Raw genomic sequence first — 16,892 nt, forward strand, 5'->3', positions numbered from 1 at the left:
TGCTTTATGTTTAAAAACCACTTATGAGTGAGTACATGTGATAATTGTCTTTCTGGATCTGGGTTACCTCACTCAATATGATGTTTTCTAGCTCCATCATGGATGTTTTCTTAAAGAAGTGTCAAGGATATAAAGAGGAGTGACCGACATTGAATTCTTTAAAAGCACCAGTATGGAGCTGGTGCTTAGCATGTTTGAACCCACCGGTTCAATCCCTAGCACTTCTCTCTACCAAAGAGAGCCACAACTTATGGTTATGTTCCAGCCCCTGAAGGATCTCCCTTTCTTCTTCAACTTTAAATTTTGGGCAGTTTTCTTCAACAATACGGGATTTTGGAGGAGTGGTTGAGATAGCTAGCTAGCATCTTGCTATACTATTGCAAGCTAGCCTCCAACTCATAATTCCCCTGCTTGTGTTTCAGGAATGCTGGGATTATGGGTAAGAGCTACCACACTTGACTATGTTTTGGTTTCTTAGACTTTGTCATATTATTTGCTGCCTAGGACGGGTCTACATATTTTTTCCTGTTTTCTAGAAAGCTCTTTTTTGATCTTTGTGAACTCTTATCGATCCTTTAAGTCCTAGCTTAAATGACAGTTTTATATTTCTTAGGTTAGATGAGTTGCTTCTGTGATATGCTCTTATAGAAGCTGTGTTTTTCCTTATCATTCCATTTGGAATAACCTTTTGACTTTAAAGGCAGGGAGCTCCTCTTTTCTTTTTACTGCTTACATCTACTGCTTAGCTGTATTCCTACATACTATATGTGTGACACTCACCACACACTGCTAAATGAATGGATGGCAAGGGTTTACACTGACGAAAAGCATTTTCATGATTGTGGAAGATAACTGGAGTATCAATGGGGACCAATGGAATTTGTTAAAACACTTTATCCACCCTGAATAGGAGGAGAGAATGAAGGACTTTATCTGTAGAAATTTATGAGGAAGTCCTGCCCTTTGGGAAAAATTTAGTAACAGTTGAGGTACATAGAGCAATTTCCAAAGAAGTTAAAGTGCAGTGAAGTTACTAGATCAAAAATTTAAAGGACAATTTGATTTAGGTAGATGAACAAGGTAACATGATGAGATTGGGGGGCTAGAGGGATTATCTTATATATTTATGTTCTAGAGGGTGGCAGTTTCAGTGTTATAAGAGGCATTATAGAAATTAGAGGCTTTCAAAACATTGAGAGAGGTCTGGATTTAATTTTCAGTTCTTACTTATTAGCTGAATAACCTTGAAGTAGTTTTGTAGTGTGCCTGATTTCATCTTAATAGGCAAAACGGATATTTGGATACTTGCCTGATAGCTGATGGAGATTAGAACTAGCCCTTGCCCAATAGGAAAAACAAATTCATAGTGCCTGTGGCTATTAACTGTCCACATAGTCACATCCCATAGTGTTAAAGGTCTACAATTCAAGGGATGTTGCTAAGTTTTTATTTGGAAGCCACATGTTCTCAGGATTAGCTCTTACAAATGAAGCTCTCTTTTAAATTCAATAATCAGTTTTTTCTAAAGTTCAGGTTTCAAAGAGTAGAACTGAAGATAGTCTCTACAGCTATACTGCTTAAAGCTGGCTATGTATCAAGATCCCTGTAAACCAGAGTTCTTAGGCCTCAGACTGCTGATTCAGAATCTGTCGCCCTAGAGCTTGCTAGCTGCCTAGACGAAGGCATTATGTGTCTGATCTGAAACTGGCTTGCATCATCTAGAGGTGGGAGCTTGTGAGATTACTCTTAACCAAGTTGGAATGTCAACAAAGAAATGTCTTTTCTGCTTTAAAGCCTATGGAGCACAGCAGTGATGGACAAGAGAGACTCAAGAGTAACCAAGTTGGACTTAAAGCCTATTTAGTAGGTGGGCTTCGTTACTGGTCCAGTAAATATAGCTCTGCCTGTGGGTTGCAAGGGCATGACCTCTAGAGGTCAACCTACCACTGCCACTTCCCTAAACCCATGAAGTTTCCAGCTGGATTCTGAATATCTGTCCAGAGCTCAGAGAAGGATTTAGGCAAGTTATAATAGCACTCAGGAAATAGCTGAAGCTATGAAAAGCGTATTGAGGGCTGGGGAGCTGGCTCAGTTGATAAAGTGCTTGCCATGCAAACATGAAGAACCTACATTAAAAGCCAGGCATTGCGTGTGCATATAATCCTGGCTTCAGGGAGGTGGAAGGATTCTGGAGCTTGCTGGCCATGTACCCTAGTTGAATAAATGAGCTCTAGGATCAGTGAGTGACTTCGTCTCAAAAAGTAAGGCACACACCACCTTTGACTTCTGCTCTCCATGTACATATGCACACACACAGAGACATGCACGTGCAGACACACGCACACAGACACAGATGTATACATAGACATATACACACGTGCCATAAAAATGTGTTGTGTTTTCCTGGGAAGAAGGAGCTAGAAAAGAAGAGGTCTAGTGATAGAACTTTTGGAAATGTTACCACTGAAGTACTGGACTGTGGTAGAGTACTTCTTCATTCAGTTTTGATATATGTGCTGCCAGAGTGAGCACCCCTTCATCATTCAAGAAGTAAAGAAACAGGAGAGGTGTGTGTACTAAATTTAGGAGTAGTGCGAGTTTCAAGATCCAAGTTTGAAACTGCAACTGTTGAAGTACTGCTGTAATACCATCAAATGGAAGAGTACATTGAAAGTATGTTTCGTAGCCTTTTTTAGACAGATACATTTTAAACAATGTTTAAGTAAGTCTTTAAGTTTATTTATTTTATGTCCATGAGTATTGCTTGCATTACATCTGTGCACTACATATGTGCCTGTTGATGGCAAAAATTAAAAGAGGGCATCTGATCCCCTGGATCAGGAGTTATAGATGGTTATGAGCCACCATGTAGGTGCTGGGAATCAAACCCAGGTCCTCTATAAGTGCAAGTGTCTTAACCTCTGAGCCACATCTTCAGCCCTTTTATTTATTTATTTATTTACTTATTTATTTATTTATTTTTGTTTTTCGAGACAGGGTTTCTCTGTGGTTTTGGAGCCTGTCCTGGAACTAGCTCTTGTAGACCAGGCTGGTCTCGAACTCACAGAGATCCGCCTGCCTCTGCCTCCCGAGTGCTGGGATTAAAGGCGTGTGCCACCACTGCCCGGCTCTTCAGCCCTTTTAAATATTTCTAAGACGCTCACAAAAATAAACTCATAAATCAGGAAAAAGTAATTTTGAAAAGATTGTTGTCTTGGTTTTGGGTTTGGAAAACAGACATAAAAAAGTGATGTAGCAAAAAAAAAAAAAAGTAATGTAGCTGGGCGGTGGTGGTGCATGCTTTTAATCCTAGTACTCAGGAGGCAGAGGAAGGTGGATCTCTGTGAGTTCAAGGCCAGCCTGGTCTACAAGTGCTAGTTCCAGGGCAGGCCCCAAAGCTACAGAGAAACCTGGTTTTAAAAAACCAAAAAAAAAAAAAAAAAAAAAGGAAAAAAGTGATGTAAATACAATATAATATGCATGAAAACAACAATTGAATGCATAACTTACAACTACCTGGACACATCCATGAAATTGGTGCCCAAATCAATGAATGGCTGTACATAATTGACCAGCCTCTAAGTCAGTTTGGGGAGCTGAACTCGGTCATCTCTCCAGTTACTCCAAGGTGATAATTAGCCTCACTGCAGCACCACTGAAACTTTAGTTTGTGTTGTATATTAAATGCTAGGATTACATGGCATATATGTTATTTCTGTGTTCCTTATGTAATAGAGTTGTGATCCTAAACTACATTGTTTTATGGGCTATCATTATTTCATTCTCATTAATAGCAAATATGTCATTAAAATATGATAAATTGGTATATGCAGTGTTATATAATTGTTTACTAGATAGTATGGCACAAATTGTTCCAATTGTTCTAATTAAAAACCTGGAGTCAGATATTAGGGGGTGAAAGCTGAGAGATCAGAGAAGCAGTGTATCCAGCCACTAGAGAGACCTTTTACTTCTACTAAATCAAAAGGATGATCGTGTTCTTAGACTGCCTCCTCAGACTGCATCTCCAGACTGCCACTGTCTCCACCAAACCTCAGACTGCAATGAGCTCCTGTCTCCTCCCACCCTTTATTCCTCTTTACACCCAGCCATGCCACTCCCGGCTTCATTTTCCTAGTTGCTGGGATCACCTTTGTGTAAACTGTGTTTCTCTTATAGACTGGATCAATCTTGTGTAGCCCAGGGTGGCCTTGAACTAACAGAGATCTGTCTGCCTCTGTCTCCCAAATCCTGAGATTAAAGGTGTGTGCCACCACTGCCTATCCTCTAGTGGCTTAGCTCTGCCCTCTGATCTTCAGGAAAGTTTTATTTGTTAAAAAAAAACAAAATATCACTACAAGATAGTCCTTTTTTTTTTCTTTTTGTTGGTTTTGTTTTGTATTTTCTTTTTGTGTTTTTGAGACAGGGTTTGTCTGTGTAGCTCTGGCTGTCTTGGAACTCATTTGATAGACCAGGCTGGCCTCGAACTCAAGAGATCTACCTGTCTCTGCTACCCAAGTGCAGGGATTAAAGGTGTGCACCACCACTGTCCAATGACATTTAGTCATTTGCAATTAAAGAGTGACTGTAAATTAGGCATTTATTTTGAAACATGTTTTTTTACATTTATCCACACTGCTTTAGTTTTATTAGCATTATTAGCCATTAGTTATAGAAATTATGGACTAAAATGCAGTTTTAAAAAATATTAGTCAGCCGGGCAGTGGTGGCACACACCTTTAATCCCAGCACTCGGGAGGCAGAGGCAGGCTGATCTCTGTGAGTTCGAGGCCAGCCTGGTCTACAAAAGGAGTTCCAGGACAGGCTCCAAACCTACAGAGAAACCCTGTCTCGAAAAACCAAAATAAATAAATAAATAAATAAAATAAATAAAAAATATTAGTCTAGTTATCCTTTCCATTGAGAAAATACTTTACTTTTTGCACTTTATTTTAAGGCAGAGAAATGTTTGTAAAGACAGTTTTGTCAAGTCATTGAGAGATTTGTGCTATAGAGTAACTGTGCTCGTGTGTGTGCCTGGCCTTGTGCGGTGTCCATGTGAAGATGTCAGGTATCTTGCTTCTTTGCCTTATTCCCTTTAGAGACATGGTCTTTCCTTGGCGCTCCTGTCTGCTCTCTGCAGTTCTGGCTTATGGCATGTGCAGCCATGCCCAGCTTCCTGCATGGTGGCTGGGATCTCTAGACTCATGTCTTTTTATTGTGTAGTGGGTGCTCTTATCTACTGAGCCATCTCTTAGGCCCCTGATCTCTCTTTTCAATCAGTGTTAACTGTGATTAAAGTTTTTATGGTTGAAAAATTTAAACTATTGGTAAATTTACTGATTTTTTTTTTTGTTTTTCCCTACCCCTGTTTTCAGAAGAAAATATATTTTATGAAGAATTATTGTGTGTAAGAATTGAGTAGAGGACACCTAATAAGCATGTACTTAGTCTCTGAGCCACATCTCTAACCCTTAAAAGAATTTCATTTTTAGAACAATTTGGAAGTTTGTTTTTAGGAAGCTTATGTCAAGATGAACTACTTCTAGGAAAATTAATTCCCATAACATCAACATACTTTTAAATTTTATGTATTTGGATTTACTAGGTAAATTTTTCTTAATTCTAATTTGGGGTTTAAAAGTATTCAACATATTGGAACTGAGAATGCATCTCAGTGGCAGAGTGCTTGCCTGCTGTGTTTGAGCCCTGGGTTCAGTTTCTCAGCACTGCAAATAACACATTCTACTTTCTTTGTAAATAACTCACTGAATAAAATAATTTATTACATTTCATCTCCTTTGTGTGCATTGTGTATGTGTGTGGCTGCATTCACCATATACATATATGGAGGTCAGAGGACAGATTGGGAATTTCAGTTCTTTCTATCATGCGGTCCTGGGGAAAGAACTCAGGTTATCAGTCTTGGTGGCAAGTGCCTTTACCTACTGAGCTATTCCCTCCTCCCTTTAAATTCTGTTCTGTTTATTTAGTCTGTGGATAAAAGATTTTTGTAAATATGATGAAACTTAATATATTTATAACATAAAGAACCAATGAAATTAATTTTAAAATTAAGATCTTGGTAGGTGACTGAGCAAAAGAGAAATGAAAAACTAAGGTTAAGATCTGTGACAGAATATTTGATCTGGGTAACTTCTACCAAGTGTAAATTCAAGCAACCATGTTTTTCCCCTACAGAACATAAACAAAATTAAAAAGTGGTATTGAAGCGTCTAGGCTCTTAAATTACTGGAAGCTGGAAACCAGTGTGATGTTGGATTTCAGCAGCATGTCCTTCACATTCTTTAGCTCAGTTTTGATAAATTTTGCAGTTACTACTCTAGGCAAATAATCAAAATAAGCCAAAGTTTATATACACAGCGTTGTCCATTTTGTCTTAAGACAGTATCTTGTTAGAATTACTGACTGGCTTGGAACTTGCTGTGTAGACCAGTCTGTTCTTAAACTCTGAGAGATCCACCTGCCTCTACCTTCTTAGTTCTGTGATTGAAGGCTACAGTGTTATTTGCAATACAGAAAATGAAACATAATATGATATTGGCTGTCTACTTATTTTAAAAGAAGACTTTTTCCATTTATTTATTGTGTTGTGAGAAGCTGTGTGTGCGTGGGGGGGGGGTATGTGCATGCCTTGGCAACATGAGGTCAGAGGACAACTTGCTGGATCTCTACCATGTGGGCCCTAGGGATGGCAATCAGGTGGTTAGGGTTGCTGAGCCCTCTCACCAGCCCACTTCTCATTTTCACGCTAGGGCTTGAACTGGGACCTTATGTATGGGCAGCATGTGCACGACCACTGATATAGCCCCAGCCTTGTTACCATATAATCAGTTCTCTATAATTAATAAAAGTGTTGATAATAATGATAATAGTTCCTCTAAAGTATTGTATTATTTACTGGATTGATTATGAGATTCCCATGAGTATATGAAGCTACATTTTAGAGAAGACAATCTTTCAGACCTTCACGAATAAGTCAGAATATTTCTTTACTATTGTTTTTTATAATAGTGACGGTCAGTGATTATTGATGATATAATTTGCAGGTAAATTGGCAAGATGAGGAGCAGCAAGTCAAAAGAGGTGCCTTTACCAAATCCAAGGAGCTCTCAAAGCAAGGAGACTGTTCAAGGTATGAGGTTTTTGTTTTTTTTTTTTTTTTAATGACTGAATTTAATCCCCTTTTCAGGTCCAATAATATATTAAATTCTGGGTAACCAGTAGATGAAATTTATGAATATCTTGATTTATAAAACAAAACAGTGGATTATGCTAGCGAGGTGGCTCAGTGGTTGAGAGTACTTACTGATCTTGCGGAAGACCTGTGTTCAATTCCTAGCAACCACGATGTGTATCTTACAAATGATTCAGTGGTCATAGAGGCAGGCACACACTTGCACATTGCAAGCATGCAAATTAACCTTTAAAAAGTTTTTATTTTAAATTTCCGTGCATTAGTGTTGTACCTGCATGTATGTCTATGTGAAGATGTTGGATCGCCTGGAACTGGGATTACAGATAGTTGTGAGCTGCTATCTGGGTGCTGAAAATTGAACCTGGGTCCTCTGGAAGAGCAGTCAATGCTCTTAACTGCTGAGCCATCTCTTCAACCCCACCATTTATTAAAAAAAACTAGATAAATAATAAAAAAATTTACTTTTTAATATAAAAGTACCCTTTAAAACACAAATTAGTTGAGCCAGGTGTGGTCATGCATTACTGGAACCCCAGAACTCAAAAGGTTGAGGCACGATTGTGAGGCTAAGGTTCAACTTGTGCTACACAGTAAGAACTTATCTTTCCTTAAAAAGTATATGTGCAGGCCGGGCGGTGGTGGCGCACGCCTTTAATCCCAGCACTCGGGAGGCAGAGGCAGGCGGATCTCTGTGAGTTCGAGACCAGCCTGGTCTACAAGAGCTAGTTCCAGGACAGGCTCCAAAAACACAGAGAAACCCTGTCTCGAAAAAAAAAAAAAAAAAAAACAAAAAAAGTATATGTGCAAAATTAGTTTTTCTTTTTTAGAAACACTGACTATAATGTATCTATAATACACAATAAGTTACCCTCTCCCTGAACTCCTTTTTAAGGTATTTATTTGTTAGAGGTCCTTCAAGGTATGATATTTGAAATAGGAAACTGACAGACTCGAGTAGATCCAGAGGAAGGTTCCTGTTTGTGAGGAAGCTAATATAGGGAGTATTTGGAGGAAATGAAAATATTTATCCTGGAAGAAGATAACTCATGGGAAAAACACAGCTTTAAAGTAGTTGAAAGACTGTTACTTGAAAGACCAACTAGATTTGTTTCTACTAGTACAGTGAAGTGTGGAATATTTTTTAAAGTATTCTTTTTCATTATAACATGATTAAAAAAAAACAACACAAAATTTTGCTTTTTGTTTTGTTTATGAAGCAAGTTTATTTCCGCAGAGGAGGTGTCTTATGTTTATGTCCAGGGAGGAAGCAGAAAGAAACTCCCCTCTCAGAACTGGGTCCCTGAGTCCTCAGCAGCAGTTATGTTCCACTGTCTTTACTGGGACCAAAGATGTTGGGATTGTGAAGAGTCAAACTGGTCACCAGTTGTTCAAAGTTACCCAGGCTCCAAGGTGGACATGACAGATTCTCAGGGCCAAGAGACCTGCTGTTAAAGCTTAGGGTGAAGGAACAGATGGAGAAAGAAAATGGTCCAGCTTGAGGTTTGCAAGATTACACTTCCTAGTCCCCAGAAGACCAGGAGTCCCTGACCCACAAGCCTGTGGGTCATTTCTGCTCCCTTGAAGGAGTCCACCAGCCAATCTCTCTGTTTGACCCACCCAAGCCTAATTGTCGGGGGTGGGGGAGGTGGGGGGACGACACCCAATTTCAAGCTTCCCACCGTTTCCTTAAGTCCTTAAGGGGACTGATTGAAAGTGAGCAAGAGATCAGTCTGGTCCTGGGGCAGCTAGGAAGGCCTGACTTAGTATGGCAACCTTTGTTACCTGCTGATTTTCTTTAGCTACCTGCTGCTTGCCAGAAAGGAACCATCTTGACAGCTGCCTCTCAGGGATAAGTTCTTCAAACAGAGAGGCTGCACAGATAACATGTGCACGGCCCTAGCCCTCTGCACCCCGCCAACGTCCTCAAAATGGTACCGTGCAGCTGCTTTGCCCCCCATGTGGGCCTGCAGCTCCAGAAGTTCCACGTTCAGACCCTGGTCTGTCACAGGATGGCAGAAAACTTATTGGTTGTCCAGGACCGGTCGGAGGTTGCTCACATCAATGGCCCCAAGGGGGAAGATGGCCAAGAAGGCGACTCCGAACAGTGGATATTTTCTGGTGGGCTCCATAAATCTGGGACTCGAGTCTGGACATTAGCGAGGTTTTAAAGAAACCTATATAGGCCTTTGAGGCATCTCTTCCTCCTGGGGTTCCGTAGCAGCCACCGCCTCCTCTTGACTTAGTAGGCCAAAGTTTTATATTTGGTTGGGTGTATTGGTGGATACCTATAATCCAACACTCAAGAGGTTCAGGCAACAATATTCTAAGTTGGAGGTCAGCCTGGGCTATATGAGACCTTACTTTATTCTCTCCCCCCCGCCCCCACCGTGTGTGTGTGCAGGCTATTGCTGTAATTTGAGTATACTTTTTACTTTTATTTATGCCTGCTACAGGTTTGGTAAGAATATAGTCCATTTGTTTTGAGGACTAATAGGTTTCAGGCTATTTTAACTCTGTGTCTTAAGAAGCATGGGCTTTCATGATAGGGAGAAAAAGTGTACTTTGATTTAGTGTTATAAATGTATCTGATTAGAAATAGTTATATCTATGAAGTGATTCTCAAGCCTTTGATCACATTTGGTAGCATATTAAAATTCATGGTTTAAGCTCTGCTTCAGAACTCTGATTCTGTAAATGTCGCTTTTTCTCAGTAGATGTAACCACATCATGGGATGCACTTTCTCAGACCAAGGCTGCTGTAAGTAGTTTTAGTTTCTATTTTTAAAATTTGCCTGTTTGTTTTAAAGTTGATATCATGTTATGATGTGATGAATTAAAACATTTTCTGTAGCACTGTCTTGAAAGGAAAAAGGCAAATATTTTGTATATATTACACAATGAACAACATGAATAGTAAAGGAAGAAGATACTGTTAGGTTGTCAAAGCACAATTACTGCTGAAGTAGTAAGCTATTAGAGTTAATATTGTAAGACAGTGTTTGAGTTTCTACTTTAGAGAAAGATATCAGACAATATTACTTTAAATAGCTATGTAAACCAGTGATAATTGCATTATTCCAGAGTTAATTTATGTATTTTCATGGTATTTAAACTTTAGCTGAGACACATTGAGAACAAACTAGAAGTAACCCCTACAAGTACAGCTGTGATTGATTCTGTGATGGATGCTAAGAAGTCTGCAAGTGCTACCCGGAAAATAAGTAGAAAAGGTATGTGTAAAGTTCCTTTAAAAAATTTAGCTAGATTAAGTACAGATGAATAAATTATTACTATTGTGTGTGTGGTGCACATGTGCCATGCTTGTGGAAGCCAGAAGCTGGCCTTATAGAATTAATTTCCTCCTTTTACTATTACGTGTCTTCTGGGGTTGGCCCCATTAGTACAGGTTTTGTTTTTTCTGTTGAGTATTTATTTCTTGGTAGTGCAATGTGTATGTATGCATGTGTCCTTAGCTGATGATGTTTTCAACATCGCATCATGTTTGAAAGTTGAGTGTTCATTTATTTGTGTTAATGAGAATTTTATTTCGGTGTTTGAAGTTATATATACTTATTTTTAATTCACAGGTATAGTCTTTGAAGGTAAAATTTAGTTGACTTGATAACATATGTATTTCTTTCAGGGGGCTAAATTGTTTAAGTCATGATTGGAATATCTTTCATAGAGTTAATTGTATAATAAATTGACACAATGCAGATATTTGATTTTTTTTCTTTTTATTTTTTAATTGGTGTGCTACAGGGTTGAAATAAACGCTTTCTGCTTAGTCTGAAAGTTGCTGGGTTTTCCAGTTCTCTTTTTACTGTTTGGAGTGAGGGTTACCAAGGATTTGACTGAGGCCCTCATATGCAAGGAAAGTTCCCTACTGCTGCCTTTATTTTAGCCTTATTTGTATTTTCTTTTGTGTTTTGAGGTCAGTGGCCTATGCTGTCCTTAAACTCACTTGCAGCCCAGACAGACCATGAACTGGTAGTCCTCCTACCTCATGATGAGTAGATTTTAATTGGGCATTGACATCTTAGAATACAGTTTTCTCTACAAATTGAGTGACTGTGGGTGTTTCCTGTCTACCTAATATCTAACCAGAGATGGTAGAAATAACATATTAAGTAAGTTATTCTCGTATATAGTTGTATTTTATATATCTGTTCTTATAGATTTCTTTTCTCCTTCAGATGGTAGATATCTAGATGATTCTTGGGTCAGTGCTCCAACTTCCAAATCTTCTAAACCACGAAAAGAGAAATCTCGTAGTCCTCTAAGGGCTACCACCCTGGAAAGTAATGTTAAGAAAAACAATCGTGTGGAATTCCGAGAACCTTTGGTTTCTTACAGGTTGGTATGGGAAAAGATGTTAGTATCTGGGGTTATTCTCTATTAATTACAATAGGAATATGGTGGATTTCTCAGTCCTTGTAATGCTCTGACTCTGAAGTTCTGTTTATTGCTTTTCTCACTGCTGTGGCCAAATGCCTGATAAGCAAATTGAGTAGGGACAGGCTCATTTTGGTTTACAGTTGAAAAGAAATGCAGTCCATAAGAACAGGAAAGGAAGCCGGGCAGTGGTGGCGCACGCCTTTAATCCCAGCACTCGGGAGGCAGAGGCAGGCGGATCTCTGTGAGTTCGAGGCCAGCCTGGTCTACAAGAGCTAGTTCCAGGGCAGGAATCAAAAGCTACGGAGAAACCCTGTCTCGAAAAATCAAAAAAAAAAAAAAAAACCAAGAAAGGAATGGCAGCAACCCACGAGGCTGCTGCTCAGACTGTGCCTGCAATTAAAAAGCAGAGGGAGCAAGAAAATGGGGTTGACTATGAAATCTCAAGGCCTTCTGTAGTGCCTCTAACAGACCTGAAAACAGTGCTACAAGCCAGCACTGTAGTGTTCAAACACATGGGCCTATTTCGCATTCAAGCCACAAAAGAAATGTTATTGTTCTCCACAAAAGATAATTTCAAAAGGAAATAAAGTTCACCCAAACATAAAAACTCAAACCCCGTCAACCCCTCCCCCCAATTCAACCCTCTCACATTATAAAATACTGACTACTGTCTTTTTTGTTGTTGTTGTACTAGATATTAAATCCAGGATCTTTCATAGAGTCGTCAAAGACTCAGCCACCGAGCCACATTACCAGTCTGTACTCTCTAAGTATGAGTGAAGACATAGTAAAGCTGTGTGTGCGCCACATGCGGTGTTGGTGCCCGAGAAAGCCCTGGAGCTGGAATTAGAGCTTGTTGGGAGCTGCCGTGTGGGGTTCTGGGAACTGAACTCTGGTCCTCTAGAAGAGCAGGAGTTGCTCATAACCAAGCAGCACATACTCTGAACCATCTCTCTAGGCCCTGAAATTAGTTTCTTTTTTTTTTTTCTTTTTTTTTTTTTGGTTTTTCGAGACAGGGTTTCTCTGTGGCTTTGGAGCCTGCCCTGGAACTAGCTCTTGTAGACCAGGCTGGTCTCGAACTCACAGAGATCCGCCTACCTCTGCCTCCCAAGTGCTGGGATTAAAGGCGTGCGCCACCACCGCCCGGCTTTTTTTGTTTTTTTACTGATTATATGAATTATTTATTCTTCTACTTTGTAGCAGCTTAGATGTTCTAGATTAATATGTGAATAGTGTAGACTAGATAATAGTGTACACTTTTGTTACCAGTACATTTAGGTACTAAAATTAGAGAATTTTATATTTTTGAAGGATACCTCATTAATGACTTTTTTATTTTATTTTATTCTTTGCTTTCTTGAAACAAGGTACCCATGCCTGTCCTAGAACTCACTCTGTAGGCCAGGTTGGTTTTGAACTTGCCGAGATCCACCTGGCTCTGCCTCTCTCATATGCTGGCATTAAAGGGGTGTCCCACCACTGCCTGGCTAATGATTTAAATATATTCATGGCCTAAGCATGACAAATAATAATAAGTAGAAAGCCCTAGGCCTTGTACTTCTTGTATTTATAAACATTTTTCATGGGATAAAGTGTCAGAAAATCAAGAAGTTACATGATGATACTTGGTAATTTTAGGTATGAGTTTGTACTATCTAATTTTGTGATAAAGAATTTAGAAAAGAAGGTAAATAATGAATTTAGTATTTAATATGTTGTATTTGGTGCAAGTTAAAAATAGGTGAAGATAGTAAAGCATTTGTAAATTAGGTAAGATGAATGATCTTTGGGTATTGTCATTAGTATTGAAGCAAAAAAAAATGAAATACGAAAAGCTTGCTTAAAAACATGATACTCTCAGGATTGAGATTGAGTTACTGATTCTTTTGTATTCTGATGTTATTGCAAAGAATACTATATGATATTTTAAAATTTTATAAATTTTATATCTTTTAAGAAAAGGAAAAAAAATACCTAGGGGATAGTTGTATGAAATGACCTTTTCCACCTGGCAATTCCGTTTATTATATAACCCCTTCCTCACCATGTGCACGCAAACACACGTGCGCCCGTGTGCGCCCGCACAAACACACACACACACACACACACACACACACAGTTTCATGTAGCTTAATTGGCTTCCAGCCAAGAATGAATTCAGATTTCTGATCATCTTGTGTCTACCCCCTCCTCCCTCCTACTGAGATCTTAAGTGTGCACCACCTGACATATATAGGGCTGGGATCAACTGTGCATACTAGGTAGGCACTCTGTCAACTGCGATTCATTACCAACCCCCTAAAAACACAACCATCTTCTGTAAGCAACAGCCTCATCTGTTCTTGCTGTGTTATTTACTAAGGTAGTGACCAAGACAGCTGAGAGAGAGCATCTTGTTTGGATTCATGGTTTTAAAGGGCACAGTCGCTGTTGTTTAGACCTGTGTGTTTCAGCATCATGGTGGAGGGAGCATGTGGAAGAAGAGGGCATTCACCTCATAGTAGATGAGAAGGAGAGAGAGGGAGATTAGAATGAGAAAAGCCCATGGGAAGCCATCAGGCACATCCACTAGTTACATACTTCCTCTAGCTAGGCCATACCTTCTAAGTTATCCATAATGCTGTCATCAAACATTTAACATAAGACCCTATGGGAAACATTTCATGTTGAAACCATAACACTATAACACTCCATATTCCAAGACAAATTAATCTGTGCTTCAGTAATGCTAGATAACTTCGATTATAGCATTTTCATATCACATTTTAATATTCTCTTTCAAAGCAAAAATTGCTAATTAATGAATATACCAATATTTTATTATGAAAAATTAAACATTTTTAGACAGCTAAAAGTATTGAATAGTATATATTTAGTAAATATTTAATGAGTTAAAGATTATGTAAAATTATCTTTTTGTCTATTTTCTTTTTTAAAGACTGATTTTTCTTTAGGTGTATGCATGTGTTTGTATATATGTACATGTTACCACAGAGGTCACAAGAGGGAGTCATATTACCTGGCCCAAGTGATACACAGGTGTGAGCTGACAAGGGTGTTGTGATGTGAACTACTGTCCTGGCCACAAGCAGCAAACACTCTTAATCCCTGAGCCATCCACCAGCCCTCTCAGTTTTTTTTTTCCCTTGTGAGATTGAGAGATGATTATAAACTATCATTATATTTTGCTTTATTCTCTCCATGTTCTAATTTTAGACCTAAATATTTTTAACATAATTGTTAGAATCCTAGTGAAGATAGTGAACATAATTGCTTTTAGTCTTGGTTTCTGAAGGCAGCTATAGGGCTCATTTCTCAGTCCTATTTTGTTCAGTAGTCAACTACTCGGAATAGGCTCTAAAGTTTTAGAGGCCATAGACCCCAATGAGAATATGATCAAAGCTGTACACTAACTCTGTAGAAAAATGCATGTGTTTATACACTCACAAAAGATAGATTGCCGTGTTGAATAAGGTCATAGTATTAAGAGTTTCTGTGAAGGACTGGAGAGATGGCTCAGAGCACTTACTGCTCTTCCAGAGATCCAGAGTTCAATTACTGACAACCACATGGTGGTTCACAGACATCTTTAATGAGATCTGATGCCCTCTTCTGGCCTGCAGGCGTACATGCAGGCAGAACCCAGTATAGATAATCAATCAATCTTAAAAAAAAAAAGAGTTTCTGTGGCATTTAGGGTTTTATATCTTTATATGTAATGGTCTAGATTAGGCTGTATAATAGAATTGTCAATGCTAGTTACAATGTCATTTAAACATTTTCAGTAGTCACACACTGAAGAAAATGCTAAGCTACTATTTCAGATGTTGCAGGTCCAAACTACTATTGCATGTAGTGGATACTTTTTCTTCTTCATGTCTTATTCACAGCTGAGTTTTATTTGTCTTAATTAACCTTCCTTTTAATAAACTTCTTAAGAAAACTTTTGGAATAGTTTGTAAATTAAAGTTGGCTTTGAAGGAAAATGTCTAGTGTTTTTATAAACAGAGACTGTGAACTTTGTGCTTTATCTTAGACTCTGACCATCTGCCTACTGAGTTTTATGGAGTTTAAAGCTGCCACATATATCTCTGGTTACTAGAGGGTTAACTTTTGAAGAAAGTTTTTAGGGCTTCTTGCATACTAGGCTTTTTTTACCCACGCCTATACTTTTTGAGACAGTATAAAGTTGCCCAGCCTGGCTTTGAACTTGTGGTCCTCCTGCCTCATACTCTCAAAAAGCTGGGATTATGGACCTTACCATTAGGTCCTGGTTTTACTTTTTTAAACGTCTAAGGGATTTTGTTGTTGTTTGTTTTACTCCTACTGTTAGTTTCAAGCTCTCCGTTCAGGTTGTATGACTGGTTTCAGTTTGACTGCTGTTTTTAAACTCTTACTCAGGCTCTTTTTAATGCATAAGCAAAAATTATTTGTGCTGTACATAGTGTTTTGATTCATGCATACATTGTGAAATTGCCAAATCAAACTTTCCAGTGTATGCAGCACCTCACACACTTGCTGTTATTTTGTGGCGAGAACCCCTAAGCTCTAGCCCCTGCAGTGTTCAAGTCTACAGATTCTGTGTTATTAACTCTAATCACAGAGCTTTCTCTTTCCTATCACAGGGAGCCCCATGGTACACCTTTCAGCTTAAGCCCCAGTCATCTGGAGTCGAAGCATGTGTATTGTGTTCACGAAGAAAAGGCTGAGAGTGGGAAGCAAATAGTAGGCAATAGGGAAGATCGGAACATACATTGCTGTGATTTTGAGAGCTCTCAACCATCTGTCATCAGTGATACAGTTGTTAGATTTTTAAATGATGGACCAGCGATTGATGCATTGCACAATTCTGAATGTTTAATTAAAATGGGAGTGCATGTAAAAACTGAGGAAGAATTGCCTAACAGAACAAAGGGAAGCGAGAACACTTCAAAGCCTTCTCTTAATAACGTGGGACACGATGTTGATCCAAAACTGTTGCTGCTGTCAGACTCGTCTCCATCCTCTACTAGTGCCTGTAATTCCCAAAGATTAGATATTTCAAAGCGGCGACAACATGATATTAAACTGGAAAAACTCAAGGAGCGGATTAGGAAACAGTGGGAGCACTCAGAAGAAATAAATGGCCAGGCCCAGACTCTAGGTCACATTGACCATCCATTGATGGTTGTCAATGGTGACAACTCGGTGACAACGAAAGTCAGAAAAGTGGCAGCAGCACCACCTGCTCCGGCATATAAAGGTTTGTAATAATTCTTCATATTTTCCTTTGTCT

At 38.9% G+C, this 16,892-nt stretch overlaps 1 protein-coding gene and 1 pseudogene across 5 annotated transcripts in view; one reads left to right on the forward strand and one right to left on the reverse strand.

Moving 5' to 3' along the window:
• The window catches only part of Cep350 (centrosomal protein 350), a 156,368-nt gene that overhangs the window by 7,835 nt on the left and 131,641 nt on the right, over positions 1 to 16,892 (forward strand). For 3 of the 5 annotated variants that reach the window (XM_057769111.1, XM_057769109.1, XM_057769113.1), the window contains exons 2-6: positions 7,071 to 7,156; positions 9,931 to 9,977; positions 10,338 to 10,449; positions 11,416 to 11,575; positions 16,243 to 16,859. In XM_057769111.1, coding sequence (XP_057625094.1) covers positions 7,084 to 7,156; positions 9,931 to 9,977; positions 10,338 to 10,449; positions 11,416 to 11,575; positions 16,243 to 16,859 — 1,009 coding nt within the window. In that variant the 5' untranslated portion in view covers positions 7,071 to 7,083. The remainder of the gene's footprint in view (positions 1 to 7,070; positions 7,157 to 9,930; positions 9,978 to 10,337; positions 10,450 to 11,415; positions 11,576 to 16,242; positions 16,860 to 16,892) is intronic. The other 2 variants (XM_057769110.1, XM_057769112.1) reach the window with 1 other exon arrangement.
• LOC130874110 (ran guanine nucleotide release factor-like) lies at positions 8,914 to 9,348 on the reverse strand (annotated as a pseudogene).

This window comes from Chionomys nivalis, chromosome 5, assembly GCF_950005125.1.
Source record: "Chionomys nivalis chromosome 5, mChiNiv1.1, whole genome shotgun sequence".
Lineage (NCBI taxonomy): Eukaryota > Metazoa > Chordata > Mammalia > Rodentia > Cricetidae > Chionomys > Chionomys nivalis.